This window comes from Somniosus microcephalus, chromosome 14, assembly GCF_052327205.1.
Source record: "Somniosus microcephalus isolate GS21.2 chromosome 14, FLI_Smic_1.0, whole genome shotgun sequence".
NCBI lineage: Eukaryota > Metazoa > Chordata > Chondrichthyes > Squaliformes > Somniosidae > Somniosus > Somniosus microcephalus.
The window spans coordinates 113,436,314-113,451,602 of NC_141000.1; the positions used below are offsets into that span (position 1 = coordinate 113,436,314).

Genomic DNA, 15,289 nt, shown 5'->3' on the forward strand with positions numbered 1-15,289 from the left:
CCAGAAATGTCCCACAAACAGCAAGGAATCTATTTTTGTTTGGTGATATCATCTGATGAGAGGAATGTTGGGCAGAATACTGGGTAAAGTCCCTGCTCTTCTTGCCCTGGGACCTTTAATATCTACCTGATCTACCAGAACAGGTGGCTGGGACCTTGGTTTAACATTTCATGCCAATACTTTCCCTCTTCTCATTCGTTTCAACAAAAACATCAATGTGTTGTTCATTAACAACAAAATTGGTTAAAAGTAACACGCTGAAGACAAGGTTGTCTATAATTGTCTATAATTTCACTGCGGTGCCCACACTGGGTGCCTCAAATAATCCATTTCCCATTGCTCGCATCCCGCACTTTGAGAAGCACAAAAAAATTGCATTCATAACTAATGTACATTTCTTATGGTTGCAGATCTTGAAATCTTTGCCCGAATACACTGCAGAACTTTTTACTTCTGGGAAAGTCAAGGTTGTGATCAAATCCCTCCGGGAAGGAAGTGTGACCGTAGACTTCCAAGTGGTCTTTGATGAAGAAATGGTGGCTAATGTTTCCGAAATTACCATGGACCTTGTGGCATCGTTAAAGGACAGCTCTGTTTTTAGCTTTGATCCTGACAGCACAGACATATCAGGTAATGGGGAATGGGGTGGCAACATAAAACTTTCAATAGAGCAGAATTCTGTTATCTCACACAAGTATGATGTCAATTGCGTGTGCCCAGAACGGTTGCACCACTCCCCCTACACCAACTGCACATTCAGTAATTGTAGTTTTCCGGATGGATTGCAACAGGAGAAGCCATTCAGATCATCCAGATACTTCAGTCATTCTTATCATTGTTCAAACAAATGCTGCTGGCTATTTGTTTCATTGGCTGCATATTTTGGTGTGTGATTGGAATGTTCCTAGCAAGAGATCTGACTAGCCACTTTAACAGCAGTTACAGCAAAAGAAAGAACATGCATTTCTACAGCGCCTTTCATGACATCAGGATGTCCCAAAGTGCTTTACAGTCAATGGGCAGGATTTTCATTGGGCCGTGGAGGCGGGATTGGAGGCGTGTGGGGTGTTAAAATCTCGAAATCGGGGGGCACGAACCCATCCCGCCCCCAACCCGCCTCCATGCCAGTTTCAAAGGAGGCGGATACCCGACCTGTGCTGGGACCCGCCTTCTGAGGCGGGAAGGGGATTAGTGCCAATTAACAGGTAGTTAACCGGCAGTTTTTAGCCTAATCCCTATTTTTATTGCTGAAGTGTGGGATTCCCGACGGCTCCAAACCACGCCAAGTTAGCGAGGTGGGCTGTCGGGCTGAAGGACTTGGAGGGTTCGAGATGTCCGGTGTTCAGGTGAGTGATGGGTGCATGTGTGAAGAGGTAAGTGTGTTTGGTGTGTGTAAAGTGTTTAAAGAAGTTTTACTTACCTTTACTTACCTTTACAGCCTTCCTTCCTTCAGGCTCGGGAGTCCCTCATCTCAAAGGCACAGAAAGCAGAATGGCTGCGAGCTGTCAAAAGTTGCAGCATTCAGCTTTCTGTTCTGGAGATATCTCTAAATCAGCCTGAGAGGAAGGAATTAACTTAGAGTACAGATTGTCAGTGTTTGACAGTTCAAACAGCTGTCAAACGCTGATATTTCATCTGTCAAAAGCTCTTGACAGATGAAATGACAATCTGTGACATCACCTGTTGCCGGGTGGCCCTTAATTGGCCTGCTGAGCCCGCTGGGCGGACTCAACAAGGTCAATCAAGTGAAAATCACGTGGGTTGGCTACAACTCGATGGAGGCGGGATTACAACCCCGAAAGTTGTAGTCCCGCCTCCTACACGCCTCCAGAATCAAAATCCAGCCCTATGTGTTGCTTTTGAAGTGTAGTCACTGTTGTAATGTAGGAAACGCGGCAGCCAATTTTCACACAGAAAGATCCCAAAAACAGCAATCTGATAAATGACCAGATAATGTGTTTTAGTGATGTTGATTGAGGGATAAATATCGGCCCAGGACACCGCAGTGAAATTATAGACAACATTGTCTTCAGCGTGTTACTTTTAACCAATTTTGTTGTTAATGAACAACACATTGATGTTTTTGTTGAAACGAATGAGAAGAGGGAAAGTATTGGCATGAAATGTTAAACCAAGGTCCCAGCCACCTGTTCTGGTAGATCAGGTAGATATTAAAGGTCCCAGGGCAAGAAGAGCAGGGACTTTACCCAGTATTCTGCCCAACATTCCTCTCATCAGATGATATCACCAAACAAAAATAGATTCCTTGCTGTTTGTGGGACATTTCTGGCACAGAATTGATGCTATATTTGCCTACGCAGGAGTCATTGTACTTCAAAAGTAATTCACTGTGGGAAGTGCTTTGAGATTTTGCAGCATGATAACGAGGCAACATTTTTTTACACAGCGAGTTGTTGTGATCTGGACTGCACTGCCTGAAAGGGCGGTGGAAGCAGATTCAATGGTAACATTCATAGACAATTGGATGAATACTTGAAGGGAACACATTTACAGGGCTATAGTGACAGGGCTGGGGAGTAATTGGATAGCTGTACCAAAGAGCCAGCACAAACACGACGGGCCGAATGGCCTCCTTCAGTGCTGTATCATTCTATGAGTCTACGATAAGGAGCTATATAAATGCAGGTTTTATAAAAAATTATCTTAACTTACCAGTAGCAGTAAAGTAGTCGCATTGTGGGCTTCCAGGTTATCTACATTTCTCAGTCACTGGTGATAATGGTTTTACTGACTCTTGGGGATGAGGGACTGGCTGGATTGATGGCCAGCAGTGAAACAAATGTTGTCTTCCTCATCCCTAGATTTTCCAGGATGAAGATCATTCTCAGTGTGAGAAACTAGACAGGTAGAGCTACCTATAGGCCTCTACACACGGTTCTGCTGAGGCAGCACCTCGGAGGGTGAGAGACAATTGACGTTTCTCCTCTTCCTCCCTCCATGGGGAAGAAGCCCTGGGCTTGCACTCAGAACCTCATCTCAGCTGCTACGGTAAAAATTGGGAACTTGCCCTGTAAGGGGGGCATCTTTTAACTGGTTTATGGTAATTTAGCTGGCCAGCAAGGGAAATACAACTGCTCTATTGTCCAGAATGCTAGGTGATTTAGACCCATTCAGTTCTTAAACGGTCCAAAAGTCTCTTCTGCAGTTTAGATGTATCCGCTCGATATACAAACAAATGCTAATAGCATTCAATTGCTTTGTAAACAAAGCATTGTCCTGTGGTCATCTGGAACCACTATTGATTGCAACATTGTAGAACGTTTTGTAAACAGGCATCGATTGTCCTGCTGCAGGGGGGGTGGGGGCTCCCCTTTGATTGGCAGCTTCATTGAACCTTACTTCCAGACACAGAAAGCTGCTTTCCAAGTCCTTTGTCTTCGGCCATGTGGTGTGACAGCCATTTTTATCCCTGGAAATTTAAAAGCACAACGCCCAGGGATTCTTTAATCAGAAAAATTAATCTTCAGAACTGTAAATTATCGCGAATTCTTACAGCCCCCTTGGGGAATGACTGGTAAGAATTCATTGTTTGCTTGCCCCAGGACAAGGCATAATTCCAGCATTTTTATAGTGGCCACAGCGATTTGTTTTGAACAAAGGCGTGCAGCAGTAGCTGTCTTTCTATGGTTGGTATATAGGTACAGTGGGGGCACCAATGGCGAATCAATGGTAGGCCACTCAAACCTTTGTCTCTTCCTTTCACCTCTTTATTGCAGACTACAACGAGTGTGCCTCACTTGACGACAATGACTGCTCGCTCAATGCAAAGTGTATCAACACTGAGGGGTCCTACGCCTGTAGCTGCTCTGACAGTTTTGTGGATGTAAACCCAGTTCGACCTGGCAGAAATTGCAGAGGTAAAACCCGTCTTATTTAACTATTCTTAACGGCTGTTTAATTTCATTTGTTCAGGTTATTTATAGCTGCCTTCATATTTTCAATCTCTCTTTAGGATAGGAACATAGGAACAGGGGTAGGAAATTCACCACCCATGCCTGTTCTGTCCTTCAATGAGATAATGGCTGATCTGTACCTCAACCCCATTTACCTTGAATGAGATAATGGCTGATCTGTACCTCAACCCCATTTACCTTGAATGAGATAATGGCTGCTCTGTACCTCAACCCCATTTACCTTGAAATGAGATAATGGCTGATCTGTACCTCAACTCCATTTACCTTCAATGAGATAATGGCTGATCTGTACCTCAACCCCATTTACCCTCCCTGGTTCAATATCCCTTAATACCCTTACCTAATAAAAATCTGTCAATCTCAGTTTTGAAATTTTCAATTGACCTCAACAGCTTTTTGGGGGAGTGAGTTCTAGATTTTCACAACCCTTTGTGTGAAGCAGTGCTTCCTGATAACACCTCTGAATGACCTAGATTTAACTTTAAGGTTCTGGACTCCTCCACCAAAGGAAATAGTTTCTCTCTAGCTACCCTATCCAATCCTTAAGGATACCCTACCCCACACTAAATGTCATTCCCTGATCTGGCAAACATCTCCCAGAGGGCCTCAGCCTCTGTCTAACCAGCTGCTGAGGTAATTAGGCTACATCTGTCCTCAGTGGGGAAAAGAATTCAACCAATATAATTCACTTTTCTTTTATCTGTTGGGTAATGATCTCCTTTTTGATTGTCATGCAGAGTGAGTTCAAGGCAAATTATGTATTGGAAAGGGTTCTGAGATAAGCAGCAAGGAAAGTTGGACATAACAACAGAAAATGCTGGAAAAACTAATTTCGACTCTAATTTCTCTCCACGGATGTTGCCTGGCCTGCTGAGTTTTTCCAGCATTTTCTGTTGTTATTTTGGATTTCCAGCATCTGCAGTATTTTGCTAAGGAAAGTTGGAAGTTGGTTAACAAAAATCTATCAATCTCCGATTTAAAATTAACAATTGCATCAATTGCCATTTGCGGAAGAGAGTTCCAAACTTCTACCACCCTTTGTGTGTAGAAGTGTTTCCTAACTTCACTCCTGAAAGGTCTGGCTCTAATTTTTGGACTATACCCCCTAGTCCTAGACTCCCCAAGCAGCAGAAATAGTTTCTCTGTATCTATCCTATCCGTTCCCCTTAATGTCTTGAAAACTTCGATCAAATCAACCCTTAATCTTAAAAATTCCAGGGAATACAACCCTGTAATCTCTCCTCGTAATGAAACCCTTGGAGTCCAGGTATCATTCTGGTAAATAACACTTGGACTCTAAGAGCGGGCACCTAGGATTGGAAGTATTGCTTGTGTGGGGGAATAAACACCACCACAGTCAGCCTGTTTGTACATAATTAAACTAAGCGTGAAGTTGACAGGCGAGCAATGTAAATATTTCAGCTGAATATTCTTGGTCTTCCATGTCACTCTCCAATGTACAGAACCCTTGGTGGCCAACCCAACAACTGTTGAAGAAGCTTCCCAATCGATCATGATAAGCTGTAAGCTTCATGAGATCTCAGTCATAATGGAACGATCATTTCTGGAAGAGAAGCATATACCAGTGTCTTCTCTATACCTGGGGAACTTGCAGTGCAATGGGAGCATCAGTAACTTGACCCATGTTGCCCTCAAGGTCGGGTGGACTGAGTGCGGAACTCAAATATCAAACGTAAGTCCCAAAAATATTTAACTATTAAACTCTTTGCTGTATGTTTTATTTATGGGCAGTTTGAAATCTAACTTTCTGAGTAAACCACAACCTGCCTTGAAGACTTAAGTTGGGTGGCATTGCAATTGGCTTAGACGTTCTCAAGCTAAGGAAGGGAAAGGCATCCAAAGTTTCTGCTCTCCAGAGGCACCTGCTGGAAAGGTGTGGATTAGATTCAGATGGGGTCAGCAAGGGGCTCAGCTCTCCCAGGGGCTGTCAACCTTCAGCGAGGGTTCCTCTCAGGCATGAAAAATGTCCACTTGGGCACGTTACTGGAGAGCACAGTTGTCCCTGGAGCCAAGTCTCAGCATATATTGCTGCCAAATAGGAGAGAACAATAAAAACTTAAAAACAAATTGTTGCTGGCTTGATATGTGTGCAAATTGAACATGTTTTCCTATCATATTTCTGGCCCCAGAACTGAGAGGCCTTGCCAGTAACCTCCTCCAGCCCTACAATCCTGCGAGATATCTGCGTTCCTCCAATTCTGCCCTCTTGCGCATCCCTGCTTTTTATTGCTCCATCATTGGTGCCCGTGCCTTATGTTGCCTAGGCCCTAAGCTCTGGAATTCCCTCCCTAAAGCTCCCTGCCTCTCTACCTCTCTTTTCTCCCTTTAAGACGCTCCTTTAAACATGCCTCTTTGACCAAGCTTTTGGTCACCTGTCCTAATATTTCCTTAAGTGGCTTAGGGGTCAAATTCTGTTTGATAACGCTCCTGTAAAGCACCATGGGACATGTTACTGCATTAAAGGTGCTATATAAATGCAAGCTGTTGTTGTTGTATATGTTGACACACTGCTTGATGGTTATGTTTACTCATTCCAGAACGAGACTCACACAGTAGTGAAAACGACACTTCGAAACATCCCTTCTTCCAGTGTAGTCTCTGCTGGTGCCAACCTCGAGGTCCCTGTAAATTGTACATTTGACAACAGCCTCTTGCTCACTGCTAGCTACACTCCAAATGGGTAAGTTTTCCTGTTTCAGTGAGGTTAGAGAGACTCAGTGCTAAGCTAGGCCAGTCTGCGTGTCATGAGACTGAAATGGTATTGGAAAACAAACTCTAATAGCTTACCTTTTATATTCACGTTAAATCTTTTTGTTAGCTTTTGTTGGGGAGTGAAGGATAATATATAGATGGGGGCACATTACTTAAATTCAGAGAGTGATAGAGGTAGGGACACTGGAGAACTTCAAAAAATTCTGACTTTATGAGGAGTTACGAGATGCATAGAACAGGCCATTCGGCCCAACAGGTCTATGCCGGTGTTCATGCTCCACACGAGCCTCCTCCCACCTTACTTCATCTCACCTTATCAACATAAAGAGTTGACTTTTCCTCAGGAATGGGCTCACTGCTAGAGGAGCGTCTGGATTGGACGTTTGCCTACCGTCTTGATGTCACCATGACCCTAACCCATCGTCCTGGGCCAGGGCACATTAGTTATGCCTGGTGGGCTTCTGGTGGATCCCTGCCATGGAGAAGGGGCCATGCTGCTGCTGCTGCTGGTCAAGGAAATGAGCCGAGGCCTATAAAGGGCGAGCCATTGATAGCAGGCCCTTTCCCTCCAAAAGCACCTTTGGCGGGCTTTCGTCTGCTGCCCCCGGGGTCGACGGCAGCGGAGGAGCGAGGCTGGGACTTCAGCTGGCTTCCCAGACCCTGTTATTTACATGCGGTGCGGTGGTTGGTGGTGAAGGTGAGGATGATTCCTGATGGTGGTAGCAGAGGTGGGATGCGGTGGTAGGTCCCTCTGGCCCACTTCCCTGCATTTTCCAGCTCAATACTGCTGGATTTTGGGCGGTACATGGTGGAGGGAAATCCAGCCCCAATTGTACAATAGATTTTTTGAAACCTAAAATGAACTTAACTGTTGCAATTCGATAGTTAAATAATTGCTTTATATCCACTATTCTTTGCTCTCTCTGTTAATACCTGTACTGATGAACATTTTAGGGTGCTTAATGCTACAATGAGGGTGATTCACGTTGGAAATATTTCTGCTCCTCACCACAGTGAGTGACAAACTTAATTTAAAACCTCAAATTCCAGCCCTCACCCCCATGAATTCAGGTTGTCACTTTTATATCTCCATGCCTTGGTAGTCACAGAACCCCAAAATTGCCTTCTGCCACTTATATCAAAACTTAATTCGTCCTGTTCTTGTCCAATCTGCAGTGACTGGTGCCTGTAGCTGGTGAAACAGTAGTAGACATTACAAAGTTACAAGGCAGGTATGAATGAGGTAGACTATTTGCCCCATCTGAGCTCATCCATGCAGAAGAACCCTACAGCCCCTCCATCTCAACATCCAACTATCTCTTAAATGTTTCCAGGTTTTTTTGCCTCCGGTATGCCACCCAGAAATTCATTCCACATGCTGATCACTCTTTACACCAATTTACATAAGAACATAAGAAATAGGACCATTTAGCCCCTCAAGCCTGCTCCAACATTCAATAAGATCATGGCTGATCTTCTACCTCAACTCCACTTTCCTGCACTATCCCTTGATATGGGGACAAATTATAACACAGAAACAGGCCGTTTGGCCCAACTAGTCTATGCTGGTGGTTATCCTCCATACGAGCAGTGGATTTCATCCCATTAGCCCGCCCTGTTGCCAAACCCCTTCATCCCCCATTCCTTCAACCACCTGTCCAACTTATTCTTAAATGTAACACGATCTCTGCTTCAACCACAAACTCTGGTAGTGCAATCCACAGCCTCACAGCCCTCTGTGTAAAAACCTTTCTCCTGCTCTCTGTCCTAAATCTCTTACATTTAACCTTGTATCATTGTCCCCTCATTCTAGACCCTTCGACCACTGGAAACAGTTTCTCTCTATCTACTCCGTCCCATCCATTCATAATTTTAAATATCTCTGTAAGCACTTGAAGAAAAACTTTCGGAATCAGGACTAAGTTTGCCTTTGGCCAGTGCCTTCTTGTCCTACTGGCCCTGTTCAATATACGCTGTGTTTATTCATTACTCTAAAGTAGAACATTTACTGTTGAAATTTCAGCTTCTGTAATAGGACGTCAGATGCTAAGTTATTTTAACAGGTCAACTATTTTGTTTCAAGGATGAATAGAATCAGCTTAGAAGGAATCGGAAACTATGTGGCCAGCATTAAGACCTTCAGTGGAAGCCACGCACTGTCGAAAGACCCTGCTTTAACACCTGAAGATGAAGTGTCCATTCAAGTATCAATTGACACATCAGATAGCAGAGCCAAGCTGATACTTGCAGAGTGCTGGGCAACGCCCAGCAACAATTCAGCCAGCGATGCTTCGTACACGATAATCAAAACCGGGTAAGAGATGGATGACCAAGACTGTATGATGGATGAAGAGTTTAGTTGGTCAACGAGGGGCTCAAATTAATTTATGAAGTCTGATTTTACACGTAAACTGTGAAGTTCTTCCTCAGAAAAACTGGTGTTTTCCCCTTTGGTTTAATCAATATTTGATTTGTTGGCGTACTAAAATGTCATTGTTTATTGTGTTTTTTTTCTGACTTTCTTATTTTCTCCCCTTTCCCACCTCCACCTCCTCATCCGGCCTGAAGGCATTGACTTTCACTGGGTACAGTTGATTGGACAAAGGGCTACTCTCCAGTACCTTACCAAAGTGGCCATTCTTCATACTTATACAGTCAGTGTTGGTAGATTGTTCTACACTGGGGGAGAAGGAAACACTATAGCTGAGTCAGATCCCGTCCTCACCAAATGTCCACACATGTTCAGCAGGAGTCACAGTACAGTGATGAGGAGTGGGAACCCTGTGTCATTTTCTTCCTCCTTTCTCTAGCCTATGGGCAACGAGGCCAGTACGGTACCATATTGGCACTGAGAGCAAGCAACTCAGCATAGACCAGTGTTTGTACATGTGACTTTCCTGGGGCTCAGGTCTACACTGGGCAGTGCATTCCCCAATAGAGCTATCAAGATCCCACTTTCTTCTCTTACTATTGTAGAACTTGAGCCTTTGGAATGAGGTTAATAATAAACCACACATTGTAGAGGAGTTGGAGATATTCATCACGAGGAGTGACCAACCAAAATGGTCCAATATCAATGACACTTATTTTGTAAATTTTACCCGCTTAACTCTTAACAAGTTCTGTTTACCATTTCAGATGCCCAGTTCCAGAATCACAGACAAGAATATCTGAAAATGGAAACTCCACAAGTGCAAATTTTACTCTGAAAGTGTTTTCATTCATTAACATGCCTTTTGTCTACATACACTGCCAGACTCGGGTCTGCTTGGAAGTCAACGGGACCACATGCCAACCGGTAGGTCCAGCAATGTGAATCTGGAACAGGGGTGCTAAATGTTTTTGTCTTCTTGGGCCACTTGATGGCACGCCATGAAGCCCTGCAAGCCACGAATGAATGATTACAATAAAAGTCACAGAACTCAAGGAACACACAACCCCAGTTCCTCCTGCCACCAAGTTAGGTTACAAACTAATCATTTAAATTTGCTGCTCCCTTTGGTTCTGTCTTCAACGTAAGAGAACACAAATAACTTCCCAGAAATGCTAGGGAACCAAGGGTCTAGTGAGAAGGAGGAATTAAAGGAAATTAGTATTAGTAAAAAAAAGTGCTGGAGAAATTAATGGGACTGAAAGCCGATAAATCCCCAGGGCCTGATAATCTGCATCCCAGAGTACTAAAAGAGGTAGCCATGGAAATAGTGGATGCATTGGTTGTCGTCTTCCAAAATTCCTTATCTTATGGATTATGGAACAGATTATGGAACAGTTCCTGCAGATTGGAGGGTGGCAAATGTAACCCCACTATTTAAAAAAGGAGGGAGAAAGAAAACCAGGAACTACAGACCGGTTAGCCTAACATCAATAGTAGGGAAAATGCTAGAGTCCGTTATAAAGGATGTGACAAGAGGACACTTAGAAAATATCAACGGTATTAGACAAAGTCAACATGGATTTATGAAAGGGAAATCGTGTTTGACAAACCTACTGGAGTTTTTTGAGGATGTAACTGGTAGAATAGATAAGGGAGAACCAGTGGATGTGGTGTATTTGGATTTTCAGAAGGTCTTTGATAAAGTCCCACATAAGAGGTTAGTGTGCAAAATTAAAGCCCATGGGATTGGGGGTAATATACTGGTATGGACTGAAAATTGGTTAACAGACAGGAAACAGAGAGTAGGAATAAATGGGTCTTTATCGAGGTGGCAGGCGGTGACTAGTGGGGTACCGCAGGGATCAGTGCTTGGGCCCCAGCTATTCACAATATATATCAATGATTTGGATGAGGGATCCAAATGTAATATTTCCAAGTTTGCTGATGACATGAAACTAGGTGGGATTGTGAGTTGTGAGGAGGATGCAAAGAGGCTTAAAGGCGATTTCGGCAAGTTGAGTGAGTGGGCAAATACATGGCAGATGCAGTATAACGTGGATAAATGTGAAGTTATCCACTTCGGTAGGAAAAACAGAAAGGCAGAGTATTATTTAAATGGTGCTAAATTGGGAAATGTTGTTGTACAGAGGGACCTGGTGTCCTTGTACACCAGTCACTGAAAGCAAACATGCAGGTGCAGCAAACAGTTAATAAGGCAAATAAGCCTTCCATAGCAAGAGGATTTGAGTACAGGAGCAAGGATGTCTTACTACAGTTATACAGGGCCTTGGTGAGACCACACCTGGAGTACTGTGTGCAGTTTTGGTCTCCTTACCTAAGAAAGGATATACAGTACTTGCCATAGAGGGAGTGCAGCGAAGGTTCACCAGACTGATTCCTGGGATGGCAGGACTGTCGTATGAGGAGAGATTGGGTCGACTAGGCCTGTATTCACTAGAGTTTAGAAGAATGAGAGGGGATCTCATGGAAACGTATAAAATTCTGACAGGGCTAGACAGACTGGATGCAGGGAGGATGTTTCCCCTGGCTGGGGGGTCTAGAACGAGGGGTCACAGTCTCAGGATATGGGGTAGGACATTTAGGACTGAGATGTGGAAAAATTTCTTCACTCAGAGGGTGGTGAACCTGTGGAATTCTCTACCACAGAAGGCTGTGGAGGCCAAGTCACTGAATATATTTAAGAAGGAGAGAGATAGATTTCTAGACACAAAAGGCATCAAGGGGTATGGGGAGAGAGCGGGAATATGGTATTGAGATAGAGGATCAGCCATGATCATATTGAATGGCGGAGCAGGCTCGAAGGGCCGAATGGCCTACACCTGCTCCTATTTTTCCATGGTTTTTTTTTCTATTTCAGAAGTGGACTGGGGCTCTGTAGACTGGATAGCCCAAGCTTGCTGCAGAAGAGATCCTGTGGCTGTTGTTTGGACACTTGTGATCTCAAACCAAAAAATTGGGTCATTTCCAGTGAAGAAAATATTCCCTTGATTACTACATTGAAGTATTTGGAGGCCCAGCTATCTTCCTTTATATTTTTTGAACTATATCTAAGCAGTCAGCCTTTGCTCGTTAGTAGCAGTTTCTCATCTCTAAGCCAGAAGGTTGTGGGTTCAAGCCCCACTCTGGAAGCTGGAGCACCAAATCTAGGTTGACACTTCAGTGCAATACTGAGCGATTGTTTGCATTGTCAAAGGTGCCGTCGTTTGGATGAGACATTAAACCAAGTCACTGCTTGCCCCCTCAGTTGCATATTAAAGATCGCACGGCACTATTTGGGAAGTTCTCCCAGTATCCTGGCCAATATTTATCCCTCTGTCAATATGACTAAAACATATTATCTGGTCAATTATCGCATAGCTGCTTGAGGGACCTTGCTGTGTGCAAAATGGCTGCCGTACAATAGTGACTGTACTTCACAAGTACTTTATTGGCTGTGAATGGCTTTGGAGTATGAATGTTGCTGTATAAATGCAAATTACTTCTTTCTTTGTGTGGAGATGTTCACACTGCAGTGTTGGCTCTCCTCAGGTTCCCTGCTTGTATGACACATGTACCATGGAGCGATAAAGGAAAACAAACATTAATCTCGGCTTTGATAAATGTAGAGGTTCTGTGGCATTGTGGCTTTTCTACCATGTAGAAGTAATTGTTGACTGGGCATTTAGCCAGCTGGGGCAGAGCACACATCTAGACGTTTGTCTCAAGGTGTTGTAAATTCTATACTGCTACCACATTCGTACAGTTGATCTCCCAACCAGCTAATAAAAGGAAAAATGACTTTCTTCACTGAATTTCTGTGCAGCTTACAAGAACCTAGAACGTTGCTACAGAAGGAGGCCATTCGCTGCACTGTGTCTGTATTAGCACCGTGAGAGAACTATCTGTTTAGTCCCATTCCTCTGTCCTTTCCTCATAGCCTTTAACATTTTCCTTTTGAGAAAATATATTGCTGCAATGTGGCAATGAATGTGGTTAAAATAATCGACTGGTATAATGTAATTTTATAATCTACGGGCATAGAATATTTGCAGAAAGGTGACCTCTGCACTAGACTTGCCAGGCATGGCTTTCTTCTAAGCTAATGGTTTGCTCCACATCTTTTAAACCCAAGTTATGACATCACCTAAACAGTACATCCTGATTTACAATCTTGGTGATGTCCTGCAGAATGGGTCTTGGTCCTTCACCTACATTTCTGAATTAAAAAACAAAAATCTCACTTTTGTTTGCTATCAATCAGCACTGTCTAATGCTCCATTTATCTTGTCATTTATAAAATGGATTACTTTCCATTTTTGGGTAATGACAATTCACAACATTCTTTAATTCTCGGGATGATGGGGTCTCTCGCATGGCTGGCATTTATTGCCTTTGAGAAGGTGGTGGTGGGCTGCCTTCTTGAACTGCTGCAGGCCGTGTGGTGAAGGTGCTCCCACAGTGCTGTTGGGTAGGGAGTTCCAGGATATTGACCCAGCGACGATAAAGTAATGGCGATATATGCCCAAGTCGGGTTGCTGTGTGAGTTGGAGGGGAACTTGGAGGTGGTGGTGTTTCTGTGCTCCTGCTGCCCTTGTCCTTCTAGGTGGTGGTGGCCGTGAGTTTGGGAGGTGCTGCCAAACAAGCGTTATGCTGCAGTGCATTCTGTCTACATCTAGAATTGCAATCGTTGGAGGTCTATAGAATCTACATTGGATCCTTGGACAAACCCAGAATTATCTCAAATCTATCAACACTGGGAGGGAGTGGGATTGTAACTCCTTCACTCTCACAATTGATTTTACTTCATCTTTCTGAGAAAATCTGCATGACTAGTTAACGGGTAAGAATGACTGAAACCTTGGTGAATGACTGCTTCCCTCCCCTTAAAGCTCAGATCTTTAAGGAGCTGGGTGGCACAATGGGTTAGGACATGAATTTGAATTCAGGCCAGATGGTTGGCTTTAAAATTCTCCTGCAAAAAAAAAAGCAGTCTCGTTGCAGTTCCGAGTAGCGCCGGACCTAAAGCACAAGATTGTCCCTAATTTGGCACTGACATTGGCATTGATGGCTGGCGTGAGAAGTGCAAAGGTCAGACCAATGCAATAGAGGCCGGAGCTGAGGTTGTGGTGAAGCAGCGTGACAGTTACTCTGCACCAACTTGTGCGATGCTTGACCTGGCAGTGCTTGATGTTGACGCTGGGTGCTTGAAGCGGGGAACGTACTTGTTCTAATGAGACATTTTATTATAACAAGGTTGGACTCTAGCTCTACTGTAAATGCATTTTTTGCTGCTTTGAGCTATTTTTGGAAGTGTACTAATAGTTGCCACTGCCTGGTGGCGCTGTCACATTAATGCCCCAGAATCTGCTGGACATTGAGGCTGTTTGGATTACTTTTCCTGATCCAAAAATTTTTGCTCTGCAATTTGCCGGAAGTCAAAATTGATCATGGTGAACGGGCCATCAGGGACCTTGGTGAACGACTGGACCAGCAGTCTGAAGGAATGAGATTTAAGGAGAGAGAAAGAAACAGAGGGAACAACGGAGAAGGAAATAGGGTGAATTAGAGTCAAATCAGGCACAGAAAGAGAAATAAAGAGAGGGAACGAAAGATTGGATTAAGAGAGAGAGAAAAAAAGAGACAGAAAGGAAAAGTAAGAAAATTTTACAAATTTTAAATGTTAAAAATCTCTTAACTATTTGCTACCTGTAGGAATAAGACGCTACAGTTTCAATTGTTCTCTTTCTGGGCCGGTGAGGTTCAGTGGCACTGCGGGAACATAGATCTCGTCATTAAAAGGGTCCTTACGCTATTGAGTACCACCCCTAACTTTCGGGGGGTGAGTTTAATTAGTAATTAATGCGCAAATCCAGTAATTTCTTGAAACTCACGGGGATATTGAGGGCCAGCTGCCGTTTTCGCGAGGCTAACAGCAGAGCGGTGCAGATTGTCCAGTAACTTGTGGCGATTCGCAACTCACGCCGTATCTCTCCCTCGCCACAAATTGCTGGACGCTTTGCACACAAGTAACAGCACGGGCATTGAGCATCTCATTGTTTTCCCAGAATATTCATGTATTTGACAACTCATAACCTTACCTCTGCAGATATAGCTGCTTCCTGCTGCAAAAGAATTGCAGTTTTCTGTGAGTTAGTGACTAAAAGGACAAATTAAAAAGAAAAGTATGCACTTCTGATTTTCTGTTCTTTGCTCTCTCAAACTTCTCCCTCCCTTCTGTTCCTGAAGA

At 43.8% G+C, this 15,289-nt stretch overlaps 1 protein-coding gene across 5 annotated transcripts in view; it reads left to right on the forward strand.

The window, feature by feature from the left end:
• Positions 1–15,289, forward strand: part of LOC147107862 (uromodulin-like 1) — a 125,321-nt gene that overhangs the window by 100,612 nt on the left and 9,420 nt on the right. For all 5 annotated transcript variants that reach the window (XM_086007227.1, XM_086007229.1, XM_086007230.1 and 2 more), the window contains 6 exons: positions 411–630; positions 3,738–3,878; positions 5,399–5,628; positions 6,494–6,636; positions 8,752–8,982; positions 9,807–9,966. In XM_086007227.1, coding sequence (XP_085863353.1) covers positions 411–630; positions 3,738–3,878; positions 5,399–5,628; positions 6,494–6,636; positions 8,752–8,982; positions 9,807–9,966 — 1,125 coding nt within the window. The remainder of the gene's footprint in view (positions 1–410; positions 631–3,737; positions 3,879–5,398; positions 5,629–6,493; positions 6,637–8,751; positions 8,983–9,806; positions 9,967–15,289) is intronic.